This window comes from Cebidichthys violaceus, unplaced genomic scaffold (genome assembly GCF_023349555.1).
Source record: "Cebidichthys violaceus isolate CVI_PGR_0920_01 unplaced genomic scaffold, fCebVio1.0.p SCAF_13, whole genome shotgun sequence".
In the NCBI taxonomy this organism is placed as follows: Eukaryota; Metazoa; Chordata; class Actinopteri; order Perciformes; family Stichaeidae; genus Cebidichthys; species Cebidichthys violaceus.
The window spans coordinates 16,264,405-16,290,878 of record NW_027176296.1 but is presented as its reverse complement, the minus strand read 5'-3'; the positions used below and the strand labels follow the sequence as shown (position 1 = coordinate 16,290,878).

Below are 26,474 nucleotides of genomic sequence, written 5' to 3'. Positions count from 1 at the left end.
TGCTGCGGTGAGTATCTGTGGCGGCGGGAACGGTGCGTGTGTGATTGAGTCAAAATAAACTAGTGTGTATTCATGGTGATGAAGGAACATGTCATCCAGCGCTACAGTGAGGCTCATTGATGTGTCTTTAAAGGAGCGCTATGGCTCAGAGGAAGAAGACACACCTGGCTCTGACACACACACACACACACACACACACACACACACACACACACTACTTGTTAGTAGATGCACTGTTGGTTGGATTTATTAACAAGAGGAAAACTTCCTTTAACAGAGATCATATTTTATAGACTTTTAAACCAGTCCGGCTCACTGGCTGGCGTATTTATTTATTTAAAACCACTGAGTTGCGCATTAAGAATAGTTGCGTTAAATAACAATACATCATATTTTGGTAACACCTTATATTTCCGGTTCTGTATTTTCTTGATTTCCAAGGAAGCTTGTTGAAAATGGCCGTGTAATTTGGTACACATTATAGGGAAACTGCTGCAGACAGACACAGTGTTGAATTGGTGTAGAACCTGGAGAGTCTCTCAGTCTCATAAATCATAAATCAACAAGCTTTTATAAACTCCACATAACTCCCGAAACTCAAATAACTGTCTCAGAGCATTGTCTCTATAATTAGTACCAAATTACACAGTTCTGTCCAGGAAACGACAGACCATAAAATAAAGAGCACACACACACACACACACACACACACACACACACACACACACACTGCGTCTCACTAGAAGCTCTGCAGTAAGAAAAAGAAATCCAAGCACTGGATTAAGAAGTCATTTATCTTTATTTCTATGAATGTAATTTAAGAAGAAATGACAACAGCCTTTATTGTCTTATTTTGAAAAATGGGTCTTAAATATGAGCAAATGTTAAATAATTTATTTGTATTCTTTATCTTGTCCTTGACACATGTGGCGCAATATATCAAATACATGTAAGGCGTATTATTGTAGTCAAACTGTATTTAATATTTAATCTGTCACAGATGTTGGATTACTTGCAGCTTTTTTGATATTTTTCAGCACAGTGTCTGTGATTGTGGACCAAAAATAAATAATCAAAACCTCATGCTGTATTTTATTGGCAAATAAAACCATTCATTGCTCGTGTCGTTTTCCCAACATCAAAACCAGAGAGTCCACACAGAAATTGTTTTTTTTTTTTTTTTTTTTTAAGACTCTTCTTTTATTAATATTTCCACACAACGTTTCCATTAACAAACAGTCATCCCGTTGACAGTAAATGGTCAAGTGTTTCTCCCTTGTACTCGCACTGTAAACTGTCCCGCTAACCGCGTCTGTGTAAGATGCTCTACACAGGTAGAAGGCACAGGTATCGAGACTCGGACCGGTCTCTACGGCAACCGCTTCCGCCGGACAGAAGCTGGTTTCCTTCGTGTTGCGACGATAAGGCACGAGGAGGCAACATGGAGGTTCTGTGAAGGCATTCTGACGAGCTACTGCTTTAAGTTTCCTTTTTAGCTAAAAGAAAGCCCTTCAGTACGTTAAAAGATAATCACATTGAAGAAGCTGCATTAAACATTCAGAGCGTTAATACAACAGCAAACAGCCGCTTGCTGTGTAAAGATATAGAGGATGAATGTCTACTGGAGCAGAGAATGAAGTCGCTCTCCGTGTGTGTGTGTGTGTGTGTGTGCGTGCGTGCGTGCGTGCGTGCGCTCGACGTGGCTTTTAGTGCACGTGAGCGCCCCCCACTGGTGGCTAGCTCACAGCCGCCGCTCTGCGCTGCTGTCAAAGCCGCAGTTTACGCCGGCTGGCCTTCGCCATGTTAAGAGCTGTCGAGAGGCAGCAGAAGTGCTCGTGATCTCGTATTCAATTCAAGCATTAATATGAAATTTGGACATGGTGGTAGCACCTGTGGTCTAATATAATTAATAGTCATTTCTAAACAATTTAAAGCTCAAAATCGAATTTGCTTCTTTTTTTTTTTTCTTTTCCTCCCAGAGAGTGAGATATTCAGATGGATACATATCTCACGTCTGGCCATTTCCCCTGCTAAGCTAAGCAGCTCATACACGGACATTATACACGGAGATTGATATCCATCTTCACATTTTACTCTCAGAGGGAAAGCGCATAAATGCATTCTATAAAATGTCTAACTAGTCCTTTGAAATAGATTTGTAATCTACAGCATAATGCAATTTCCAGAAGCTTCTTCCCAAACCTCACATACAAGTTCAAAATTTTTTATAATAATTGTAGTGTTAAAATTCACTGAATGAAACCGACATGTTTGTTTTATACACCCGACACAGCTGATATATTGATTTGTATAAATAATTTACCAAAATTTCATGCATATGCGTTTAAAAAAAAAAAAAAAAAAAAAGTTCATGGAAGCTTTAGTGAATGTTTCTCAGGAGTCTTTTCCTGCGTCGGCTCTGAGAACAAATGTTTTTGACTCCAGGACAGTTTGAGGCTCAACGTTCTATTCCGGTCATGAGTTGGTTCCCTTCAGCAGAACCTCCTGAATCTCTTTTGTAATGCAGCTGTGATGGATCCTGATGCCTCATTCCTCCTCGTTTGGCACTCCGCCGGGGTACCGCTGCACCAGCTCCTCCACCTCGATCACCTCCATCACCAGGTCACGGATCTCCTTGATGCAGCCGGCGGGCTGCGCCTCGGGGCTTTCTTCCTCTGCGGGCTCAGAGGGCTGAGCGGTTGCCGCATCTGCCGTCGACGGCTCCGCCTCGACGTCCGCCTCGACGTCCCCCGTCACGGCTTCCGTCTGGGCCTGAGGAGACGCCTTGTCGCCCGTGGTTTTGTCCCCGGCGGGATCGTCCGAGCTGACGGGTGATTTGCTGACGTCGGCCTCGTCCTCCAAGAGGTCGGAGGTCATCGAGGCTTCGTCCTCGCTGCTCTGCGTTGCTTTCCCCTCCTCCACGGACTCCACGTCTGACGGGGCCGACTCGCTCCCCACCGACACGTCCAGGGAATTGGGGTCTGAGACGGGCTCTGGTTCTGCCTCCTGTCGCTTCATGTCCCGGCTGACGTCTTCAGATGTGAGTTCAGCTGTTTCACCACTAGAGGGAGCCTCCGACTTGATTTCTGAGCATCCACAGTTTGTCTCTTCTACACAGCTGGCTGCAGTTTGGGAATCAGTGCTCTCTGCTGCAGTGTTGGCTGGTTCATGAGTAGGGTCAGAGCTTGGTACAGGAGCTTCTATCCGTGCTGCTGCTTCTTCTACATCTGTCTTTATGCTTTCTACAACAATGGGGGTTTCTGACAAAGTGACATCTGCCTCTTTTGGAGCATCCGTCCTCTGCATCTGAGGCTCAGCGGCCGTCTCCACCGTTTCTGTCTCGACGGAAAGCTCTTCCTTTTGGATCACCGTCTCTGGAGGCGCTTCTACGCTAACCTCCTGCGTCTCACTCGGGTTGGATGTGTCTGCTGAAGCAGGGGGGCCCGCTTCTGCCTTCACAGTCGGGAAGACTTCCTCTGCCGCGAGTGGCGTTGCCTCTGCCGCCTCGCCGACTGCGACGGTCTGAGCTGCGTCTTTTTGTTCAGCCTTCCCCAGGGGCGTCTCAATAAGGGGCGCGTCCGTCGGGGCTTCGCTCTCCCCCGGCGGGCCTTCCTCCCGGGGGCTGGACGACACACCGTTGACCGCAAGAGGAGACGGGTGCTGGGGCTCAACGGAGGTTTTGGAGGGGGAGGCGAGCGCCATGGCGGGGGTGCCCGGAGTGGAGACGGGCGGGGAGGAGAGGCTGGAGCGGCTGGACTGACTGAGCAGGTCTCTGCTGTCTGTGAACAGGTTGTACTTCTTCAGGCTGGCCGCCTCCTTCACCACTGCGGGGGAAAACGGGAAGGATTAGAGGGGTCTCTGTGAGGGAGGACGTGTGTGTGTGTGTGTGTGTGTGTGTGTGTGTGTGTGTGTGTGTGTGTGTTGCTGATTTGTCACCATCTGTGTAACTTGTAGCATACCTTTGGTGACCTCCTTGTCCAGAGATTGCAGGAGGATGCTCTCATAGACGTTCTCAACGTGGATGTAGTTGGAGTGGTCGGCGTAGACTGACTGCTCGAGACCCTGAAGCTCCTGGAGAGAGAGAGAGAGAGAGAGAGAGAGAGAGAGAGAGAGAGAGAGAGAGAGAGAGAGAGAGAGAGAGAGAGAGAGAGAGAGAGGTCATGCTCTGGAACCATCGTAGCTTTTTGAGAAACTGTGTTTGTGTGAGACTCACAGTTTTGCAGGTGGCTGCCAGACTCTTCTTGATGAAGGGCAGAGTGATGGAGACCAGAGCCTCCCTGGAGATCCTCTTCCTCACTGTGCTGCTGTCATAGTCGTATTGCTGGCAGGACACAACGGGGACAGACGAGACTCGTCACTCCATGTCAGGGAGCTCTTGTTTTGTCTTTCTCCTTCTCTCCCCCTCCCTTTTTTCATTCTTGTCTCCCTAGTTCCTCTCTCGTCCCCTCTCCCTCTCCCACTCACTTCCGTCTATAGTCTGTCTCTCTCCCCCCTTCTCTCGTCCCCCTCAGTCACCCCCCTCTCCCTCTCCTTTACCCCTCATGTCTCTCTCCCCTCTCACGTCTCCCCCTCCTCCCTATCTCGTCTCTGTCTCTTACCTTCTCTGGCCTCTGTCTCCCCTCCCCTGGATGTTTATGTCTCTCTGTCTCATCTCTCAACCCTCTCTCTCTCTCTCTCATCTTTCTCCCCCCTTCGTCCCTCTCCCCTCTCCCTCCCGTCTATAGTATCTCTTGTCCCTCTCTCCTGCGTGTCTCTCTCTCCCCTCTTGTTTATCTCTCTCTGTCGGATTGGATTTGTAATGGCAGTAATGTGCTTCTTGAATCAGTAAAAGTCTGTGACAAACACTCGTTCAGAAACACGGAGGTCACGTGTTGTGAATCACAATCTGACCTTGAGCACTCTGTGTTTGGCCTTCTCGATGGCAGAGCCGGGGTTGTCTGGGTTGTCCTGGACGGCTTTGTGGAACAGCTGCTCGAACGTGTAGGCTGCATTCTCAGTCAGCTGGAGCACACACACACACACACACACACACACACACACACACACACACACACACACACACACACACACACACACACACACACACACAGGATGAGATCAGATCAGACAGCAGTTAAATGCCCCAAACGCAGAGCGAAAAAAGAAGAAAAAAAAAGCAGCTGGAATTCCCATCAGTGTGAAACATCATCAGCAGACTCAAAATGTGCTGAAGCGTCGAGTCAATGTACCGAAGGAACGTAGATTACGATCACAATCGTGTCACAAATGTTGGCTAATAAAACGACTCGGACAGAACAATTCCCCCGCCCACTCTGTCTGAGCAGAAACATGACAGCTGAGTCATCTGAAGGAGGAGAGAGTGAATGAAACCAATCAGTCTGTGTGTGTGTGTGTGTGTGTGTGTGTGTGTGTGTGTGTGTGTGTGTGAGAGAGAGAGGAAGTATTCAGTCCCTTTTAAGTGAAACTACCAATACAATGAAATAATACGCACAAGTAATGTATTCATAATCGTACTAAAGTTAAAGCTGAAATTTGCTTTTGTGACTACTTTTGTAAAAGGTCACGTGCAAAACAAAAAGGGTTGGGAATTTAATCTTTAATAATGTGTTTTCAATGTATATTTTATGTTAAACTTTACATGAAAAGAAAGGAGTAACTAAGGCTGACAAATAACTGTAGTGGAGGGAAGGGAAAAAGTAAAAAGTATCATAAAATGGAAATACTCAAGAAAGAACAACTGCTATCAAACTGTCCTTCACTTCAGTGCTGGAATCAATGCACTGACCTGCTGCAGGTCGATCTGAGCGCTGTGGACCACTCCTGAGATGTTGGAGAAGCCAAATCTCTCCTGCAGGTGCTGCAGCTTCTCCCGCAGCGAGCCGATCTTCTGGTAGCCGCTCGGCAGTTTGGGTTTGGCCATGTCTGCCAGAGCCTGAGAGACGGAGAGAGGAGGGGCTTTAAGATAACAGCCCGTTTAGCTCATGCAGCTACAGGTGACTCTTATTTTGAAGGGGTGAGCAGAAAGGAGCCCCGGGGCAGGGAAACGAAACAAATTTGAGTAGACACCTTCAGATGAGGCCTTCATTTAAATACTAAATATAATACTATTATAATAAAATAATCCAGGCCTTCCTCATGAGGAAAACTCTGCTATGTATTCAGCAAAAAAAAAAAGAAAACTAGATCTGGAGGTGACGGTAAAAGACGATTATTCCTGGTGATGGAGTCAGGCTGGGTCTTCAATAAGAGGATGTAGATGATCGACAAACCTTCTTCAGTTCCTCTTTGTCTGCCAGCCGCAGGACGTCCTGACACACCTGGTCCATGGCGCGTTCGCTCAGCTGCCGCCCCTCCAGGAAGCCAGAGCTGACCGGCTCCATCAGCTCCTCCAGGACCGAGGCCAGGTACGGCTGGACGGACTCGGAGCACAGCTTCTCCGCTCGCTCCGACACCGTGGCTGGGAGGAAGACGTTCAAATGTTTCATTCAAATGCAGCTCGTCGCGCGCTTGACCGCACCGAGTATCGGTCAGCCGGAGAACGTTACCTCGGACTTTTTCCTCCAGCTGCCGTCTGGAGTTGAGGATCTGGTCCATGTCGGAGTGGATGAGCACCTCCTGCTGCCGGACTGACGTTCGACATTCCTCCTTCAGTGCTGAGAGTCCCTCCAACAGATGCTCCTGGATCAGGATGTACGCCGCCTCCACCGTCTGGGCACAAACAGCCAATCGATCAAACACAAGTCGTATAAATAAAGTCGACTCTTTCCAAGTTTTCGGCTCACTTCATTTCTTACTGCTTGACGAAATGAAACCGCTCCATGTGAAGATTTACAGTAGAGACATAGTATAATGCAGGGAACAGCGCGCAGCGTGATTTACCATTCTAGATTTAACTGGGTTAAATTTGTGACGGATAAAAAAAAAAAAAATGCTCCCCGTGTGCCAATTTTCATATTAAAACGGATTATTTGTCATCTGCATTGACAGTGAGCCAGCAGCAACATCAGTCTCACAGGATATAATAAAAAAAGGTATCGCGTTAACAGTGTGACTCACAGCAAACCAGACTCTCTTCCTCTCGGTCTTCTTGGCTTTGAGGCGAGGCAGCATGTCTTTCTGAAGAGACGGCAGCAGCTGCTCCATCACCACGTTGGCCATCACCTGCAAAACACACAGACGGGACATTATAATTAACACATCATTCAGAGAAAATCCAGATAAACACACTCTCTGAATATGCACCATGTAAGCATAGCACTGACCGAAATATCAAAAGGTCTTAAAATGTTTGAAATAGTTTTGCCCAGTTGGTAATTCAGCCTCGAGTCATCAAATAACCCAAACTAGAGAGAACTAAGAGCCGGATCGACATCAACATACGCGTCGAGACGGACAGCGATGTGAACCGTGCCAGATTTTCTTCATTCAGCGGTGCAGAAGTTCATGGGAAAACATTCGCGTGAAGAAATCCCCCACACCAGATCCAGTCCTCAATTTCAACAAAGTGTCGTTGAAATCTCGTCTCGCGTCTCTGAGAGTACGTGCCGACGAACGGACGGGGAACAGGCAGAGGCGGGACTGTCGTCGCCGCTGATGACGCCTCTTTTCACGCAACATGCCGCCCGTCTGCCGTGTGTTGTGTTTGTGACCTGATGAGGCAACGTACACCATCTTTGATGAATAAAATCAAATGATTTCACGTCTTTTTATAAACGACTTATGTTATGAGAGTTATGTTAGTAGAGAGTGAGTCTGCGCGCACACACACACACACACACACACACACACACACACACACACACACACACACACACTCTCTATCCAAATAACTGTTTTTGAAGTCTGAGACCTTGACTGATCTATGATTTTGATGCAGTGGTTACAAAACTGTTCGTGTTTCTGCTGCCAACATTTCATTCATTCCTCTCTTAACTCTCACTGGGGTGTGTGTGTGTGTGTGTGTGTGTGTGTGTGTGTGTGTGTGTGCGCGCTTATGTGTGTGTCAGACGAGAGCTATGTACAAGAAGGGAAAAAAAATACCGGTGAGTGAGTGCAAACCTGTGTACTTTGGTGTGTATTTTTACTTTATACGTGTATGAACTGCACGCTATGGTGCAGAGGAAAACAAATAGACTTTAAATGGCGTGTGTGTGTGTGTGTGTGTGTGTGTGTGTGTGCGTGCGCGCGTGCTTCCTGCAGCAAGTCAAACTTCCTCTCACCTCCAACTAATTGTGACTAAACACAATGTGAGCGAACAGCAACACAATGGAGCATTTACACTGTCATTATGAGGGAGGACTCGTGCGCTGCCTCAAAAGAGAACGGAGAGGAAAAACAGCAGGAAGCACAACAGCAGAGCAGAGAGCTCGGGGGGGGGGGGGGGGGGGGGAGAAAAAGAGAGTAAGGACGAGGGTCTAAGTGAACCAAAGCTCCTCTCCTCATTTTGGGTAACGAAATGATGCCTCAGATACAAATAAAAGCCACATTCATGGATTCATATTTTAGTTATCTATCCGTCACATATCCTATCACCTCCAGATTGCAATAGAAAAAACGTGGACTACAAGTCTTTGAAGTATGCGTGAGCTCGCGTTCTACTTTTATACGTGCCGTGTCATGTGTAAGAAATACGAGTGTTTTGTTGTGTCGTTTAGTGCATCTGATCCCCCGCTGTAGGAACAAACGTCTGGTTTCTTTCTGCATCGTCGTCGGCATCACTTCACCACTGACACAGCGTGCCGCTCCGCAGACAGATGTTCCGGTCTCACGGCGGAACATCTGTTTCATGAATGTTTTAGTCGCCCGCAGGATCCAGTTCTATCCGTTTGACTGACACAACGGTTCATCCGGGAGTAAAACGAGACTCCAACTGAACGGGTGGAGGTGTAGATGAAACGAGAGAGAGAAAAAAAAATGAAAGTATTTCTGCCTTTTATTCATCTTTTATTCAACAGGAAGCTTTTCTGTAGACTAGAAGCTGCCATAGGTTGAGCTTCGAAGCAATTTTGTGCCGTTGCAGTTTGTGAATTTGGTGTCCTTGCAATTAAGATGCATCATCAATCTCACGTCTGTGTGTTAAGTTCAGGGTGAGGGCGTGGTTAGCCTAGCTTAGCATAACGCCTGGAAACAGGGGACGCCTCTAAAGCTCCCTGATTAACACGTTCTCGTTTCTCATTCGTTCAACCCGAAGACGTCTCCCTCTTGGAAAAAAAAAAACACAGTGAGGGCATTTTCCAAAAAGCTATTCCTTTAGTGGAGATTAACCCTGTAAGCACACGTGTTGCCAATGTAACTTCTACTGAGAATGTGAATACGCCAAAAACGTACCCTGACATCACTCCCTATCAGCATGTCCCAGGCCTCGTATTTGCCTTTGTCCTGTCTGTAGAGCTGGACGGCTTTGAGGAAGGCCTGCACTTCACACGTCTTCTTCTTCAGGAAGTCTGACAGAGAGATGGAGAGAGAGAGAGAGAGGGAGAGGGAGAGAGAGAGAGATGGAGAGATGAACAAAACGACCACGAACACTGTGTCATCGGTCTCTTTAGCGTTCGCTTCATTCCGAGCCGAGAATGTGAATTAAATGCTTCGTCAACTCGCTCGGCCAGAGATGTTCTGCTTCAACTTGATTATTAAAAAAAAAAAAAAAGACCCGTCTCTCTGCTCCTCGGAGCGGGTGTGGGGCGAGTCTGTTGCCACGGCAACTGCCGAAAGTGGCTTAAGTGATGCCGTGCAAACCTAAAACCGTCTCTCGCGCGCTCAGATGCTGCTGCTGCCGATGATGAACGACAGAGTGCTGTTGCTTCTCAAATCCTTTCTGCAGAGTGAAAACCCTCGCGTTGAAAAATGAATGTTTTTAATCAACGTGATTGCAGCAGCAGACGGACGGCAAACCCACGGTGGAGCATTTGGATCGTCTCACCTTGGTTCTGGTGTCGGATGCAGTCCGACAGGATGGAGAGGAAGGCAGCATTTTTGGCCTCCTGCCTGAAGCAGAAGTAGGAGTCTCTCCTGTAGGGCAGACGCAGGTAGACGGGGAACTGTCCAGGCATCCCCGACAGAGGAGGAGCAAAGTCCTCCTTCACGTCTGAAACAGAAAACACGGAGATCAGCCGAACTGAATGGCTTATAAAGGGAGTAGTGCGGAAATGAAATGAGCGCGTTTCCCTTCTGCCCTCTGCGTCTTCAGCTCATTTAAGCGTTAACACTTCATCGCGCATCACTGTTTCTCAACGGCCCTCTAAACACACCGATCTGAGAAGAAAGAGACGCCTGAGTGACGTCACATGTGGTTTTAGGCTCTTAGCGGTTCAGTGGCCGCTCTGCTCTTTAAACTCTTTAAACCACTAAACCAAATGAGACTCTGACCTCCTTCAAGTCGAATAAAAAGGCCCTCAGGTCAGGTGGCAGCACAACAGTACGAGCTTCCCCCAAAACAAGAACATATCTCTCTCTGCTCTATTTAAGTCAGGGACACTAAAATCAAAGAAGTCACCATTCATACTGAGTTCATACGGTCCAGATTCTCCTAATAAACATGTTGAAACAACCGCAAACGCTTCAACACATAAGGAATACAAAACTGGAAACTGCAGTGTGTGTAGTTTTTAATTCATGTATGAACTAGAGTGAACTAAAATCAACGGTCCTGATCAAAGTGCCACGTTTTGTGCCTGCATGTATTAAACGATGTTCCTCCGAACTTCCTTCAGTGCTTCTTGGTTCCCAAAACTCCCACCTGAGCTGCTTTTAGCTTTGTTGAGCACCCGTGGGTGGGAGGATGTTGTTCAAGATCACAGTGGGAAACAGGTTTCTCTTCTCCTCCGTTAAGATACAAGATGCTTAAATCAAATATCTGGAGGGATAACGGTGAGCCGCTGACAAAAACCTTCTTGAATGGCCGGTGATATGTGTGATGACGCATTTACATGTTTTCTCATAGACGGGGATGTTTAAGATATGAACTCTGAATCCATATGTGGAATCATTTTGTTTTTAAAAACTGCCTATTTTATCGATTTTGAAAGCAGGATTGCAGGATTCATGAAATCCTGCAATGTTTCTTTTCTTTCTTATCCGTACCAAAACCGGCTGCAATGATACCCACGCGTCCTTTTATGAGAGAAAAAGCCGACGCAGCAAGATTGGAGACACATTAGTAGCACTGAGAAGCTGTGATATTAAGGATCCAATATGCACCACATCATTGGCGGAGGATGAACTCGGATCCTTTAATTAAGTAAAAGTAGAAATACCACAATTTGGAAAAAAATACCTTGGATTTTGGTTTAACACGGATTGAATTAGTTTAGAAAAACGACGTCGCTCCAGTTGAAGCTGTTACTAAAGAGTCATCGGATCTTTTACTCACTGGTGTCATCAGGGAAGCACTTGTCCACCATGGCCATGTACTTCTCCTCTGTGGTCAGCACACTGCCCCCTGTAGGCAGCAGCTTCTGACGGGGGGGAACCCCTTTCAGAAAAGTCTGGTGGAAGAGGACAGAAGGAAAAAGAAGACGAAAACGGAGAGATTTGAACGTGTCCTTTTGGTATGGGAGCGATCACATAGACCGGCGTGACGCGTTGCTCACCTCCAGGCTGTCGTGACACTCCAGGCAGTAGTTGGCTCTCACCACCACGTACCTCTCCTTCCACTTCCTGGTCTCGTCGAAGAAAAGGACGTAGTCCTCGTACAGCACCTCGCCCTCCTCGGGAGTCCCCTGGTCAACACACACACACACACACACACACACACACGATGAACACTCGGCTCAAAACATGGCAAGAATTTGATTTTGTCCTCCGAATTCTCTCTGCGGTGAACGTCTCATGATGTATATTTTCGAGTGTGACCGCTTTGAGCGGCTATAAACACTTTGGATTTCCAACCAGACCCTCATCCAGAGTGACGGAGAGACTTTTTTTTTTCCTGAAGAGAAAGGCAGGGGAATCCTGATCGGATGCATGATCCACCTCAACTGGCTCACGGTCACAAAATAATCCTCATTAGTCTATGAACCTAACCAACAGCTCGGCTCTGACGCTGGTAAATATTCATTCATTTTATAAATCCATTCACAGGTGAGCCTGACTTGGTGAACTGGGACAATAAGTGGGCTCAAACCCTTTGTTTACGATCATTATTTCTATTTGATCGTTCTTCTAGAAGTCCTTTCCCTTTCGTGAGTCTGGATGTAATCCAGCCGTTTAGCTTTTCCCACCGCTCCCTCAAAACTGCCTCTGTAATTTAGTCGACTCCTCTCTGTCTCACGCAGCTGGATGACATCACAGATGGTAGTCACACCTGCACATGTGCTCACTGCTGCGGTTAAACCCTTAAACCAAAACCTCGGACTCATTAGACCCATTCTTAAAGAGTGAGAGCTGACTCTGGGGGGGGGGGGGGGAGAGACACGTACCCTCTGTTTGAGCAGATGCGTGATCTTCTCTTTGTTCTGCTCCAGATCATCTTCTACCTCGGCGAAACGAGCCAGAGAGAACTGCTTCCTGTAGTACGGACTGAACTCCTTTAGCTCGGCCTCGGCCTGGACTGCAGGAACACAGAGAAGAAGAAGAAGAAGAAGAAGAAGAATGAATGAAACAACGGCTACTGACTGGTTTCAGTGGGAAATTAAGCACCGATTACACTTGAGGATGGGTGTTTTAATACCGAGCTGGACTCCTGGTCAGGTTTCAGCCCGAACAATAAGAACGAGGCGGCTCCGCTGTGGGCGTGTTGTTACAGGTAGAGGATGAAATGTGAACCAGGAAGTCCAGTTTGAAGACTTCTCAAACACAAAGACACCACAGCTGAACTCGACTGAGACCAGATTCTACCGATTAACACGAGGAAGAGTCCAAACCTCCAGGGTAGTAAAGTACAGATGGACAGATGGAAGACAATGGTTGGTTGATAAATCAATTAGTTGCAGCACTATGTGTGACCTTACACACCGAACAGATAATGGACACCTGGTTCCAGTCTTTATGCTAAGCTAGGCTAACCACGTCCTGACTCCGGCTCTGTGCTGAACACACAGACACGAGATCCATCTGAACAGCTCACTCTCAAAAAGTACAAGTTTGATTTCTTTTGATAAATAGAACGATGCTCAACTAAAGAAACCTAAAAGCAGACCACATGAAGTTGGAACTTAGTTTGTCAAAACTGCTCCAAACTTTTTGGACGTTTGTGCAGCAGAGCGTTTGCCAAAAAACTCCACACACACACACACACACACACCCACCCACACACACACAACAGAGCTTTCTTAAAAACAAAACCTGAGCTCATCTTTACGCTCATTTTCCATCTCGTCCTTGGCGCTGAGACACGCCAAAGTCTTCCCTTAGCCTGGATAACAAACACCAGATGATATCACGCCGTACCCGAGGTGATCTCTGCACAATGCTGTAATCAGGATGCTGAGGCTGCCGCCGGTGTCTCTCTGGATCGTGTGAGCAACCTCTATCCAGATTACCAAGCGTCCAATCAGACTCTGCGTCTCCGTCCAAGTCTCCGAGGCGATTCTCAACCACATCGAGCGGAGGGGCCTTTCGCTCGGTCCCTGCTGTGGTCCGTCAACCTACGACTAGCTGGCAGTGCGCTCGAAAGGATTACGCAGAGAAAAGAGAAACCTCTCCGATGTCACTCCGTTCCTGTTTGAACCAGGCCAGATTCCTGGCGCGGAGGGATTCAGTTTCTTAGGAAAAAACAAAACAAAGAATAAAAGCTCTGTCCAAGTCGCTGCAGAGCGTGTCCCCCCCCCCCCCCCCCCCCCCCCCCCCCTCCCATTCTCTGTCGCCTCTCTCTGCACCACATCACAAACGCAACATTCAATGAGTATTTACGCAGCCTTAAATGCTCAACATCCACAAACTATTAGAGGTAATTCCCAGTGACACATCCTCCACTTAATGGATAAACATGCCTGAGCAGGCGGCTGCTGCGCTTTGTCTCCCTCGCTGCACATGTCGGCGTTAATGTCGGGGTCGACGTGCTCCGTCATTATCTCTCTGAGGGTGTTTTTTTTTTACGGAAGGCAAAAGGTGGCACGCCGCCACGACAACCCGGCTCCGCGTGCGTCACTATGGTAACAGAAGCCGTGGCCGCTCCATCACGCCGTGTGTCTGGGTTAGACATGAATTTGCAGAACGAGAGTCGACAAATGAAAACACAAGTGGGGTGTCTGTGGCTCAGTCACAGGGCAGAGGAACAAGTCCTCGATCACTAATTTACCCACAAAATGGAATTAAAAAGGTATTAATTGGTGTTTTTAGGGGCTAGTAATACACGTTATACATTCAGGTATGTTAAAGATACTGTTTTTAATGTGGTTTCTTTTGGTGTAAGTTAGGGTTATGACCTGTTGAAGGCCTTGAAATGAAGGTGTTTTTAAGACATAATTCTGGCCGCCAGCCCAAACATTTAGTCACAAGTTTAGATGTTGATGGATTAGTGTTTGGTGAAGTGAATGACGGGGATTCAAAGGTTTGTTCACAGTAAAGCAGAGGCTGTTTCTTCATCAGCAGCAGCGGTGGTTTGGAGCTGTGGATGGAGGATCTCAGGGGGCCTCCTTGTTTTTTCCTCAGTTCATAACAATGCAGCGTGTAAAAAGGTTAGCTCTGCGTCTCGTCTCCCCGTTGACCCCGACAAGCCTTCCGTTTGTCCCTCCACTGATCAGCTAGTCAGACTGGATATCCTGCTCCCAGACGTGGGCAGTTTCCATTTCCTGGAACAGTCCACAGGGATGCCTTTTCATTGGTGGATGGTGATTTCAGAAGGTCCAATGGATGGTTTGTTGGTCTGGACCAGAAACAACAAACTAGCCAGATTTACATCTACGTTTTTGTGGATATTTGGGGGCAGTATTAAAATGTCTTGCAGACCCCCTTGGCAGTACAAAACAAAGAGCTCCCCGGAGGTTGAACCCTTGCGGTCAGGACAAAATATCAACTTTATATCCAGGTTCCAAATAGACACGATGATGTTATACAATCCAAAATCGGTATGAAACAGCCACAGGAATGTTCCTGAATGTCACCATATGCACACTCGCTGACATGCGGATGGAGCATGCATGGTCTCATGGGCTGCATCATTTTGATGCAAAACCTGTCGGGCACTCAGATCATTAACGAGAAAAGGTTTTGGTGCAGAGCTAACTTTTCCCTTTGACATTAATAATCCCTAAAAAAGACTCTCTTCTACCACAAACTTTGCATTTTTCGGACCCGCTCGTGGTTTGGATCTAAGAACCGTACTGCAAGAAATTCTGTAAATGTTAGTTCAGCCCTGAGAAGGTAAATACGCCGGCAGCTCTTAAACTGTACTGGCAAGAAAGGACAGACTCCGCTTGTGTGACCGTCAGCGCAACTTGCCGCTCTACTTCTGCACAACAGCACCCAGTCAGGTTGGAGGTTAACCTTTTTTTTTTTTTCCAATAAAGAGAAGCTGTGGGTCAGAAACTCTTACAGACACAAGCCAAGTTTTATCTTCCGAAAACCCTGAAAGACGCTCTCTGCACAGAAAACGTATTTTATTTGAGAGCTGGTCCGTTCCTTCAGAGGTTTGATCTGCTCTGGCTGCCAGCTGTGAGACACACACACACACACGCACACACACACACACACACACACACACACACGTTGTCTGGTATAATTGACTCATTCTCTGCAGCTTGAGAACGCTGCAGCACAAAATTCAGAGTGGAGGAGGAACCTCTGCTCCAGTGACTCGTCCTCCTCCGAGTTCATCTCGGTTCGCGCCGCTCCCCGAGTCCATTTGAATGGCTGTGCAGACGGCCCCTCGCCCGATCGCTCGGCCGCCGTTCATGCAAAACAGCTCCAGCCGCCATTTGTTTAATATTTTCCTTGTTATCAGGTCGAGTTGTGGCCGGAGGAGGAATGAAATATCCGGACCGACCTTCAGACGTGTTGAAACATACGGCCCGGCCCAAATCAGTTTCCTACAGTCCCTCAGAAATCAGACAACTTGACATGCTATAAACAAAACAATCCATTATTCATTCAAATAATCACACAATCACTGCTTTGCTTTTGTTGCCGGGTTTTTTTTCCCAGGGACACTTCTTATTGATCAGCGTGACTGTAAATGAGCCACTGTAAGCCATCTGTCTGCTTCTCAGTTGAGCCTCTGGCACGAGTAGAAAACCTTTGTTTTCAAATGTTCAGCTTTACCGCTGATTAAAACTGAACACTGAAAAAGACATTAATATAAAGCAAAACAGACAGAGGCAAAAGTGTCATAAAAGCTACGTAATTGGGTCATTCAGAGCAAATGAACCACAGCAGACAGACATCGCCTCTAAACTGTCCTCTGCTGTGCACACACACACACACACAACAGCAACCGACACATTAGTGATAAAGCGGTGGAGCCATTTTCAACCACAGGCTGTGATTATATATGCGCGATATGATGCTCACAGTTTAATGATCAATAAACCTGCATAGTTTGAAAGCTCAGATGGATGCTGAGTGACTGTCTTTCCGATACATGGCGCCTTTTAACCAGAGCGAAGCCTCAAGTGGTCATTTACCAGTTACTGCTGTACGTCACTTATCACCAGCAGGAGCCTATCCCAGCATGCACTGGGAAACCGGTTGAACACCCACAGGCCTAACGTATATAAAGAATCATTGACTTTTATACTAACTCAAGATGGACCTTCAGATTATTAAAATCTAAAAAAGGACTAAACTCCCCGCACATAATTCATATTCTCATCTAAATAGACTTCTCGCATGTTTGGAGCACCAAGCTGTAAGTGGGCATCCATCAAAAAAACCGGTTTGCCTTGTTAATTTATGCTGCCATCTGTGCAGAGAAAGAAACCGGTTCAAGAGTTCAGGCGAGACAAGAGCGCACTCCGACTCACTGCACACAGCGCTACTTCACCCCGTTTCCACACTGCCTCACACATCCACAACGGTCCAGATTTCAACTGTAAATATCAAAAAAACGTGTTTAACATAATCTTTAAAAAAAAACGGAAGGCAAACAATTAACGCTACGTACTGTATGACCTTAATGCAGAAACATATAGGTAAAAACCATAACTGCTTTCTTAATTCATCCATGCAATTAAACTTCCAACTGTGACCAACTGTCGATGGAGTTCATCACATTTTGGGATTTGCTCATCAATCGAAGTGCTCGATGGTGCAAAGACAGTCTGCTGGTCAGATACTGCGTCTCTACTGGTTTGAAAGGTTTGTTAAAGAATAAATGAGCGAACAATAAAACAAATCGAATGTGGTTTTATCTGCGAGGGAACCTTGACACACCGAGTACTGAATACTTAAAGTACTGCAGGCCGGGCGTCTGACTGCGTGCAGCACAGTATGTTACACCTGTTGGCACTTCAACAAAGAGCCACACCTGCGGACTAATGCTTGAGGCGCATATTAACTGTGAGCACACGGAATAATCCTGCGGTGCGTAAAGGATTCACTTTTTAGCTAAATTTCAACAACTTTTGCCAGAGAGGAAATGCTGTTGATACAGTTGTTTTGAAACATGGCGGATGATGAACTTTACAGTCTCGCAAAGCCGCGAATTTGGTTGCTGCAAAATTTGACTCTTTAAAACAGACAAACTGACGTGCGAGTATTGAAAACGTGCCGGCCTGTCCTCCGACAGAAACGTGTGCCGGTATGCGAGGGTTTGGTATGTGAACCATGAGCGAGAGTTGTGTGACCCCCCCCCCCCCCCCCCCTCTCGTTTCACTGGAGAGACCTGCTCTTCCACCTTTAACGTTTACAATGCTAGACAGCAGAAGATGAAACGGTTGATGGACTGAAACACAAGAGTCCCTGCAGGTTTTTGTAGCGACGTTTAAACTGTGCCTTTGAATTGAAGTGAGAAGAAAAAAAAAGAAAAAATGTAATCAGTGAACGCTAGAAAGCCCTTTAACCTTAAGGCCGTAGAGCGCATAGGTGCTATTTCACACAGGTAATGTCGTTTTATTGGATGAGTGCAGCAATTTGTCCAGGCGGTCGCCTGCAAATGAATCTCAAGACCAGATCTGGGTGACACCTCGTGCGATAAGGGTGGACGCTCAACGTCTCATTGAGCACTACTTCAATGTCTGCCATTGATCCGACTCATCCGGGATCTGCAGAGACCCTGCAAACACGTGGAACTCATGCAGGGCAGATGTGGCACAGCTGGTGAAACGGCCAGACACAAAATCACACACACACACACACACACACACACACACACACACAGACAGTCATACAAAGAAAGCCAACTTCACCTAATCTCACATCATCACACCTGGTAGTTAAGATCTATTCTAAAGTGTCTTTATTATTAAATATTATTTCTATATTATAATTGTTTAAAAATCTGGATTTTGGCTCTAGTGCACAATGAGAAACATCACTCTTTGAGGATTGTAGGATTTAGATAATGAAAAATAATGGATGACTAAATAATTACTATGGGGAAAAAGGCATTAAAAAAGACAAACTGAAATCTCCAACAGCTAAACCACATGAGGTCCGACGGTAGAAGTGTGTGTGTGTGTGTGTGTGTGTGTGTGTGTGTGTGTGTGTGTGTGTGTGTGTGTGCGTGCGTGCGTGCGTGCGTGCGTGCGTGTGACACTGACATGTCAGCACTGGTCATTTGTTTTCGCACACACTAACATGCAAACACACATGATGACTAAGTGAACAAGTATGCATAACCACTGCTGACATCTTTTCAACAGTTTAAAGTTAGAGAAGTCCACACGACATGCCAGACCTCATTAATAAAGCATATTTTTAAAAAAATGCCCAAAGTGCTTTATAGTGCAGTTCAAAGTACAATAAAATGCCAAAAAAAAAAAAATGATTCATGTTATTTTGTATTTGCAAGGGCACTATGTTCAGAGAAGAGACTTTTTGTGTTGTCATTCAGGAAATACCCGAGACACAGGGCAAGTCAAGTCAAGTCAGAAAAATGTCGGACAGTGTGTGTGTGTGTGTGTGTGTGTGTGTGTGTGTGTGTGTGTGTGTGTGTGTGTGTGTGTGTGTGTGTGTGTGAAGAGGAGGGGCTGGGAGCCGGTGACAGAAATATGAGTGTGTGTGCATTTGTGTCCATGAAAATTAAAGCATGCTCCTCTCCAGGTTAGCTCATAGCCCATCTTTTACTCATATGACTACTACTGTTTTTGTCTATAAATGACCAGAAATACCGGGTACATATTTTAAAAGCTGAAAAGATAAGTCAATTAATCAATTAGTCCATCAACAATAGATTCCTCGACAATGATGAATTCATTGTAATTTATTAAGCAACAAGAGTCCACAGTCATGCTAGGCACGGAGGTGCTTTCGTGCTAACACGCTCCCAATGACGATGCTAGCAGGTCGACGTTTAGCAGGTTAAACGTTCGCCGTGTTAGCATGCTAACATTAGCTAGTTAGCAGTAAACACAACGTGCAGTCGAGGCTGCTGGGAATATCATTAGTTCCGCAGGTATTTGGTCATGAACCAAAAGTGTTGGACACATTTCAATGTTGACCAGATGATGTCCTCTCTTTATCTGTCCTTTAGCCCGTCTCCCAGGTTGCAACTCCATTTCCTGATCAAAACAAAGATGGTGGCTGGGCACGACTGATACGTGCTTATTTCGTACAACAAAAGAAACATATCAATATGTTTTTGTTTGTTGGGAGAAGTGGTTACAAATCGTTTTGGTTGTGCAGCGGAATATTTTCTGAGAGCTTAAAGAGTCTCTCTAGAAATTGATTCAGCGTTGTTAAAAGGACCTTGTGGGGTTTTTGCAGATGGTCAGGGATTCATCTCTCAGACAAATGGATGCTTAGCTGCAGTGAAACTACATAAGACACACAAGACAATAGGGGGAATAGTCAATGATAGAAATGTACTTCAACAAACATCCCTCACACATCCAACAGGTTTCACTGCTCTGATTTGTAGAACAGAGGAGCTGCGTCAGACGGGCGTCGCCATGCGAGAGCTTTTCTGAAACAGTAATAAACTCATTTGTCCATTAGCGACTTTTACGAGCCGCAGAGCCGGTTTGACGCTCCCATACCATCATACCTGGGTGATGAGGAGTGAGAGCGTCAAGACGCCCAGCTCTGCCTCCATTCCTCGCGTTTACACTAAAAATAAGCCGCACACGGACGTGAACTGAATGACGGGAAAAGGAAAAAAAAAAAGCTCCATCTGCACTGAGCTCGAAGCACAAAGTGAGCCCGATATGAAACTGCATTCAACACCGGAAAACCGACTGCATCTTTACGCCATATAAACCATGACGCTTTACATAAAGAGGAAGAGCGACGTTTATGGAAAACGAGAGTGAGATGAGAGAATCAGCTGGAGGGTGTGGTTATCGTAGCTTAGCATAAAGACTGGAAACAGCAGTTTTTTTCGATATTTATTTTTGTTTATGAGTTAAACAAACAAGATAGAGCGTGTTACAGTGAACTTTAAATGTATTTAGTTTTAGTATATTTTAGCTTTGGAGCTAGCTGTTTCCCCCTACTTCCAGTCCTTATGCTAAGCTAGGCTAACCATGTCCAGGCTGCAGCTCCATATTTAACACACGGATATGATATTAATAACCATCTGAATATACTATTCTATTCCTTTAAGTGCGGGTTTTTTGTAGTTTGGGTGAACAATCACCCAAACTAAAGAATCATCAGATAATTGAAAGTGGTATAATGAGGCCGCAATCTCCAATTTCTAATCGTTTCAGGCTTTTGGTGTTGTCCTTCACTTTCATACAGATACATAGTTTCAAGTACATACTTTCTTGGCTAATCAACGCTGGGGAAACGTTGGTTGAATAGCAGCACATTTGCAGTATTTGCATTGTGTTCAGTGGACAGTCAGATTGAGTAAACAACAGGTGGTTTTTAAAGCAGAGCGCCTCAGCAGCAGCAGCTTCCTCTCTTTGTGGAGAGCCGTGAGTTCAGATCTAAAAGACGGGGGGGGGGCTCTCACAGTCTCTCAGCTCCTCTGAATATCTGAGGGATTGTGTAATGGCAGCTGGAGTGACACAGCATGAAGAACTGCAGCCTGACAGCAAAAACCCAAAGAATCTCTAGAACTACTTCAGCCAACTCTAAAGCTACAATAATGTTTTCTAACTGGAACCAAACCGCCTTACATTTTAGTTGCACTAACACACATGCTGATCTTTTTTTCTGGCCGACATTTTTCACTGGACAGATGATGTAATGCTGCACACTGAGGCTTTTACTCCGCAAAAGAATCCCTTCCATCAGACTCGTAACACCACCGGGAGCAGAAGTTACTAAGCAACACATCAGATGTACAGTGAAGATGCATGGCGTTTAAGAGCAGGACACTACCTGCCAATAGTTTCACACTACAGGTGGCAGAAACACGGCAAGAAGCACAACAATGCACCAACAAAGGCAGAGAAGAAGAAAACTTAAAGCCGGCGAGCATGGATGTAAACGATTCTGGATTTTTTTTTAAACTTAATGGAGGAAAGATGTTTAGTGGAAGGAGGGAACGCATAAAGCTCAAGACACGCAACGTGTTTTCTAACCCCAACTACACATAATGTTTTAATTCACTTTGATATGGTTGGCACCAGCAGAGCGTTTCAACCCGTCTGCTATATTGTCCCCCAGAATGTAAACACAGAGCAGCGGCACTGTCACCGAAAGAAGAGGCTCATCATGCGAGACACGGGCTGGAAATACTGAACGTTTAACCAATGAACGACTGTCGCAGCCTTGACCGCTGCAGCTGCTCCTCATCCGTAATTCCGGCTCAGAACAGCCAGGAACCAGAACCAGCTTAAGAGTGGCCTCCTGCGCCCGTCCCAACGCAACATGAGTCACCGAGTGGTCACTGTGAGATGAGCAATGGCGCAAAAGGAAAAACAGTTCAAACTGTTGAGTAATGCAGAAACTCTTCGGAGCAGATGGCAGATGTTGCGCCCCCGTTGAGCTTCTCCGTTTGTCCTCTTTGGTGAAATATGTGGAGGATAAACATGCGTCACCGCTCTGCCAGATGTTTAAGATGCTCATAAGCGTTGTTGTCGCGGTGCATACCAACTATACCAGCGGTTTGGTATATTCCTCTACCGAGGATCCACATGTTCATAGTCTCACAGAGTCGAACTACGTCTCACACGCTCTGTTGCTGCTGTGAGATTGTAGTGTGGAAAAACCGCCATGGATCCGTGAAGCACGGACACATGCTGGAGCAATTAGTGAAATGTGGCCTCCGCAACCTCATTATCATGTATTTAAAGTGGTTGTTGCATATTTGATTTCAAGCACAAGTCGTTCACAATTGCACAGCCTCTTCCTCCCCTCATATCTTCACATCCAGTCTACAATATGTTTGCCAAAACACGTTGTTCAGGCCATCGTGTATTGTACGAATGATGAAGAAACACCATCAGATCCAGTTAGAAATTAGAGAAAAGGTCCATGTTACCACATCACACAGCCAAAACACAAAGAGGACAAATGTGTGCTGTAATCGGCCTCATGAATCACATGTAGCCTGCTGAAAAAAAAAAAACAGTACACTACCACCAAATATTCAACAAATTATCCCGTACACACCCACCCCACCCTCCACACACACACACACATCTCTCACTGCTGCAGACTGAGAGAGAGGATTGTTTTCACCACCACCAGTAATGGATGCACGGTGATGCACCGCTCTGAGTTCGCCCCTCCACTAAAAACCGCCCAGCCAGGAAAAACTGACGAGGCAAACCACGAGGACAAACGGCTCGTCCCGGAGCGCGAGCAGACCGAGCTTGCGTCTACGCTGAGGGCTGCAGGAGGTAAGCGGCTCCCAAAGGACCCCATTAAACAAGAGTCTGAGAGCTGCCTTCCTCCAACCTTGACCACATGCACACACACACACACACACACACACACACACACACGGCACATTGTTTGTCGTCTTATGTGCGAGACCCAGCAGGCAGTGAGAGGGATCTCAACAGTGACAACAACAAAAAAAACCCACATTTTTCCACCTCACGGGACACGTTCCCGTTTTCGACATATGATACTCTGCAACCACGGCAACAGCCGAGGCAACCGGTGTCAACGTCGACAACAGACACAGAGGCGTTTTCACAGACGATTATGTATTTTTTTCTGAGGTACAATAATATCTAAAAGGGGGACCAGATTATTCTGCGTTTTACAATCATTGTTGCCATGTCAGTCTTTGTCCTCTTTTGTTTATTGCTGCAGCCTTTTTCCTCAGCTTTCTCTGACTTTTCACCTTTATTTTTGTTCGCTCACAACGACGCGTTGACCCTTGACCCTGCCTGTTGTTCGTGTGACCCAAGAAGCCAAAAAAAAAAAAAATGGCTTCGATCGATCCGGCACACCGGGTTTTCCAGAGTCGTGAATGAATGACACCAGTCCAGCTGTTCGATTTCTAACCATAAATTTCACCTGGATGCAGACAGCTGGGTAAAACACAACGGTTATAAAAAAGTAACTCATCATGAATTCCCCAAAGTGAGCGCACATTCCGATCGATCACTGTCACCCGCTGAGATGCATCAGATCCTGACGGTCGATGAACACCTCGATGTGTCATGAGTGTCTTGAAGACGACGCCTGTGCTAATGAGCTGATGTGCATATGTGCTGATGTGCATATGAGCTGATGTGCATATGAGCTGATGTGCTAATGAGCTGATGTGCATATGAGCTGATGTGCATATGAGCTGGTGTGCATATGAGCTGATGTGCATATGAGCTGGTGTGCTAATGAGCTGATGTGCATATGAGCTGATGTGCATATGAGCTGGTGTGCATATGAGCTGGTGTGCATATGAGCTGATGTGCATATGAGCTGGTGTGCATATGAGCTGATGTGCATATGAGCTGGTGTGCATATGAGCTGGTGTGCATATGAGCTGATGTGCTAATGAGCTGGTGTGCATATGAGCTGATGTGCATATGAGCTGGTGTGCATATGAGCTGGTGTGCATATGAGCTGATGTGCTAATGAGCTGGTGTGCATATGAGCTGATGTGCATATGAGCTGGTGTGCATATGAGCTGGTGTGCATATGAGCTGATGTGCTAATGAGCTGATGTGCATATGAGCTGGTGTGCATATGAGCTGATGTGCATATGAGCTGATGTGCATATAATCTGATGTGCATATGAGCTGATGTGCATATGAGCTGATGTGCATATGAGCTGATGTGCATATGAGCTGATGTGCATATGAGCTGGTGTGCATATGAGCTGATGTGCTAATGAGCTGATGTGCTAATGAGCTGGTGTGCATATGAGCTGATGTGCTAATGAGCTGGTGTGCATATGAGCTGGTGTGCAGCCTGGAGAAGCAGGTCCAGGTCCCCCTGAGAGGCACAGTATGTGACGGAGCACAGCTGGCACTCAGCCACACAGCTGAACTTTACCGAGCCCCGGGGGGGGGGGGGGGGTTTGATAAGCGATGATGTCGTTTCACAAGCATGAATATCAAACATGTGGCCGCTCAGATTTACTGCCTTTTTACTTCTCTTACATGAGAGTATTTGCAATATATTTTGGACTAAACAAGACAGATTTGGATGAGTTTTACTGCTTTTTTTCATGTTTTATAGACTAAGCGATTCATTGATTCATTCAATTGTCGCAGCCCTGATCTACTGTGTACACACACACACACACACACACACACACACACACACACACACACACACACACACACACACACACCTGTAAAAACATACAAGTACATAAATGTCTCCAGTCAGCTGGTCTCTGCTGAGGACCTGCTGGCTGTCTTATCCTCTCTCTGTTGTGCCAACACATTCAGTAAACACTGACACAGCACCAGAGCGGAGAGAAGTTTGACATTTGAAGGTGTTTTCAATGAATCCTCAGCTACAGCCCTAATCAGTAATTGACGCACAGGGGGATAAACACGGGGGGGGGGGGGGGGGGGATCTTCAGCCACCAGTTGGTCGTCTAACAACCTGATGGGGTTCTGCTTACGCGCCACCCACAGCCCTGGACTATATGTGGGAATATGACTGATTATATGGTCTCCTGCTACATCACAAATAAAGCAGCGGCGTTACAACATCATCACGTTGGCACAGGCAGCATCCCTTCATGAAACACCTGTTGGCATCCCCGCCTCTCTCGTTCGTCAGTCACACACACAATGACAACAACGGAGCCACCTTTTGTCCACTCCACGCATCCACCCAGGGACACACCCAGCAGCAGAGGACACGGAAGACAAAGGGGGAAAACAGGGCTTGGCACTCTTGTCCCATCTCACTTTCCACCCCCTCCTCCCCTGCAGGACTGGAAAGGCAGGAGTGACCTGATCAGCCTATTTAGAAAGCTGAGCTGCAAACACTGACAGCGGCATCATGTCCCCTCCCGGGTTTGTCTCACCTGTCAGGGTCAGACAGACACGGAGGGAGAGTCGGATTTAAGTCTTGCAAGAAAACCAGACAGACGGGTTCCAGCAGCCCGACCGACAGATTCAGACGTCTGAATAATAAGTTCGGGGGAAAGTGATCAGCTGTTTGTCTCCACAGAAACTCTCAGCCGAGTGACGTCGACACGTTAAGACCAGATTTGAATGAGACTCCGAGATTCCGATCAATCGGGAGAGGAGATGAAACGCTCCACTCGTCCCTAAACACTCAGACAACGAAGCTCCACAAGAACACACCGATAAAGAAGTGGAAGTTCCCCCGTAGAAATAAACGGGAGAGTGCGCGCGTGTGTGTGTGTGTGTGTGCGTGTGTGCGTGTGTGTGTGTGTGTGTGTGTGTGTGTGTGTTGAAGGAAACGCGGTGCGTCCTCGCCGCGTCGCTCCAAAACGCGCTCCAAACCGTGAATGCTCGTACTGTCATCTATTATGCTTGTTAAATATGAATATTGATGTATTTACCTTTGATGTAGTTGGATTTGGTCTCATCCAGCAGACTGGACGTGGAGATCCCCATGGCGCTGCAGCTGGGAGAGGATCCACAGGTTAGGGTTCAGTCCTCAGGTAGCCTACAAACACCGACACATCGATGTGCGGCAGCAGTGAGGGAGAGAGGGAGGAGGAACACGCCCTCTTCTTCTTCCTCCTCCTCCTCCTCCTCCTCCAAGCACTGTGGCATTCAGTGACGCCCAGTCAGGAAAGCCAGCTCACTTTTTCCTCCCCTGATCGTCACCCATGATGCTCTAATGACGTAATTCAACAGTGATCCGACGACGTATGGAGGTGACATCATTCAACTTCATTTAAACCAGGTGTCATACACCGGTTGAGTTGGGACGAGTTCTGACATCAGATTAGTAATTTGTGCTCTAAATTAGGCTAATAATAATTCTAATATTTTGCAGAGGTGGAAAGTAACTAAGTACAATTTCGGAAGTACTGTGTTTTACTTGTCTGTTCACATTTAGTTACTTTATTCTTCATACTTCATCTCAGAGGGAGA

The 26,474-nt window shown here is 46.6% G+C and overlaps 2 protein-coding genes across 3 annotated transcripts in view; one reads left to right on the top strand and one right to left on the bottom strand.

Annotated features, from left to right (window-relative positions):
- The window catches only part of LOC137870575 (kinesin-associated protein 3-like), a 58,884-nt gene that overhangs the window by 27,998 nt on the left and 4,412 nt on the right, over window positions 1-26,474 (top strand). The window lies entirely within an intron of this gene.
- Window positions 1,149-26,057, bottom strand: niban1a (niban apoptosis regulator 1a). 2 transcript variants are annotated; one of them, XM_068707970.1, is made up of 14 exons: window positions 25,934-26,057; window positions 12,417-12,547; window positions 11,589-11,717; window positions 11,369-11,483; window positions 9,920-10,084; window positions 9,328-9,443; window positions 7,057-7,161; window positions 6,546-6,708; window positions 6,270-6,457; window positions 5,786-5,932; window positions 4,891-5,001; window positions 4,214-4,321; window positions 3,960-4,071; window positions 1,149-3,824 (listed from the first exon to the last, which is right to left on the bottom strand). In XM_068707970.1, the coding sequence occupies exons 1-14, from the start codon at window positions 25,986-25,988 to the stop codon at window positions 2,548-2,550; spliced, it is 2,922 nt and encodes a 973-aa protein (XP_068564071.1). In that variant the 5' UTR covers window positions 25,989-26,057; the 3' UTR covers window positions 1,149-2,547. The 2 variants fall into 2 exon arrangements, with proteins under 2 accessions (XP_068564071.1, XP_068564072.1); XM_068707971.1 differs by lacking the exon at window positions 12,417-12,547 and having other exon boundaries at window positions 25,934-26,045.

Excerpts from the sequence above, each read along its gene's own strand:
- niban1a (XM_068707970.1), bottom strand. The coding sequence starts at position 25,988 with ATGGGGATCTCCACGTCCAGTCTGCTGGATGAGACCAAATCCAACTAC. Across the intron at positions 9,444-9,919 it reads CATCCGACACCAGAACCAAG|ACTTCCTGAAGAAGAAGACG; the intron begins GTGAGACGATCC and ends TCTCTCTGTCAG. Across the intron at positions 4,322-4,890 it reads CCAAACACAGAGTGCTCAAG|CAATACGACTATGACAGCAG; the intron begins GTCAGATTGTGA and ends GTGTCCTGCCAG.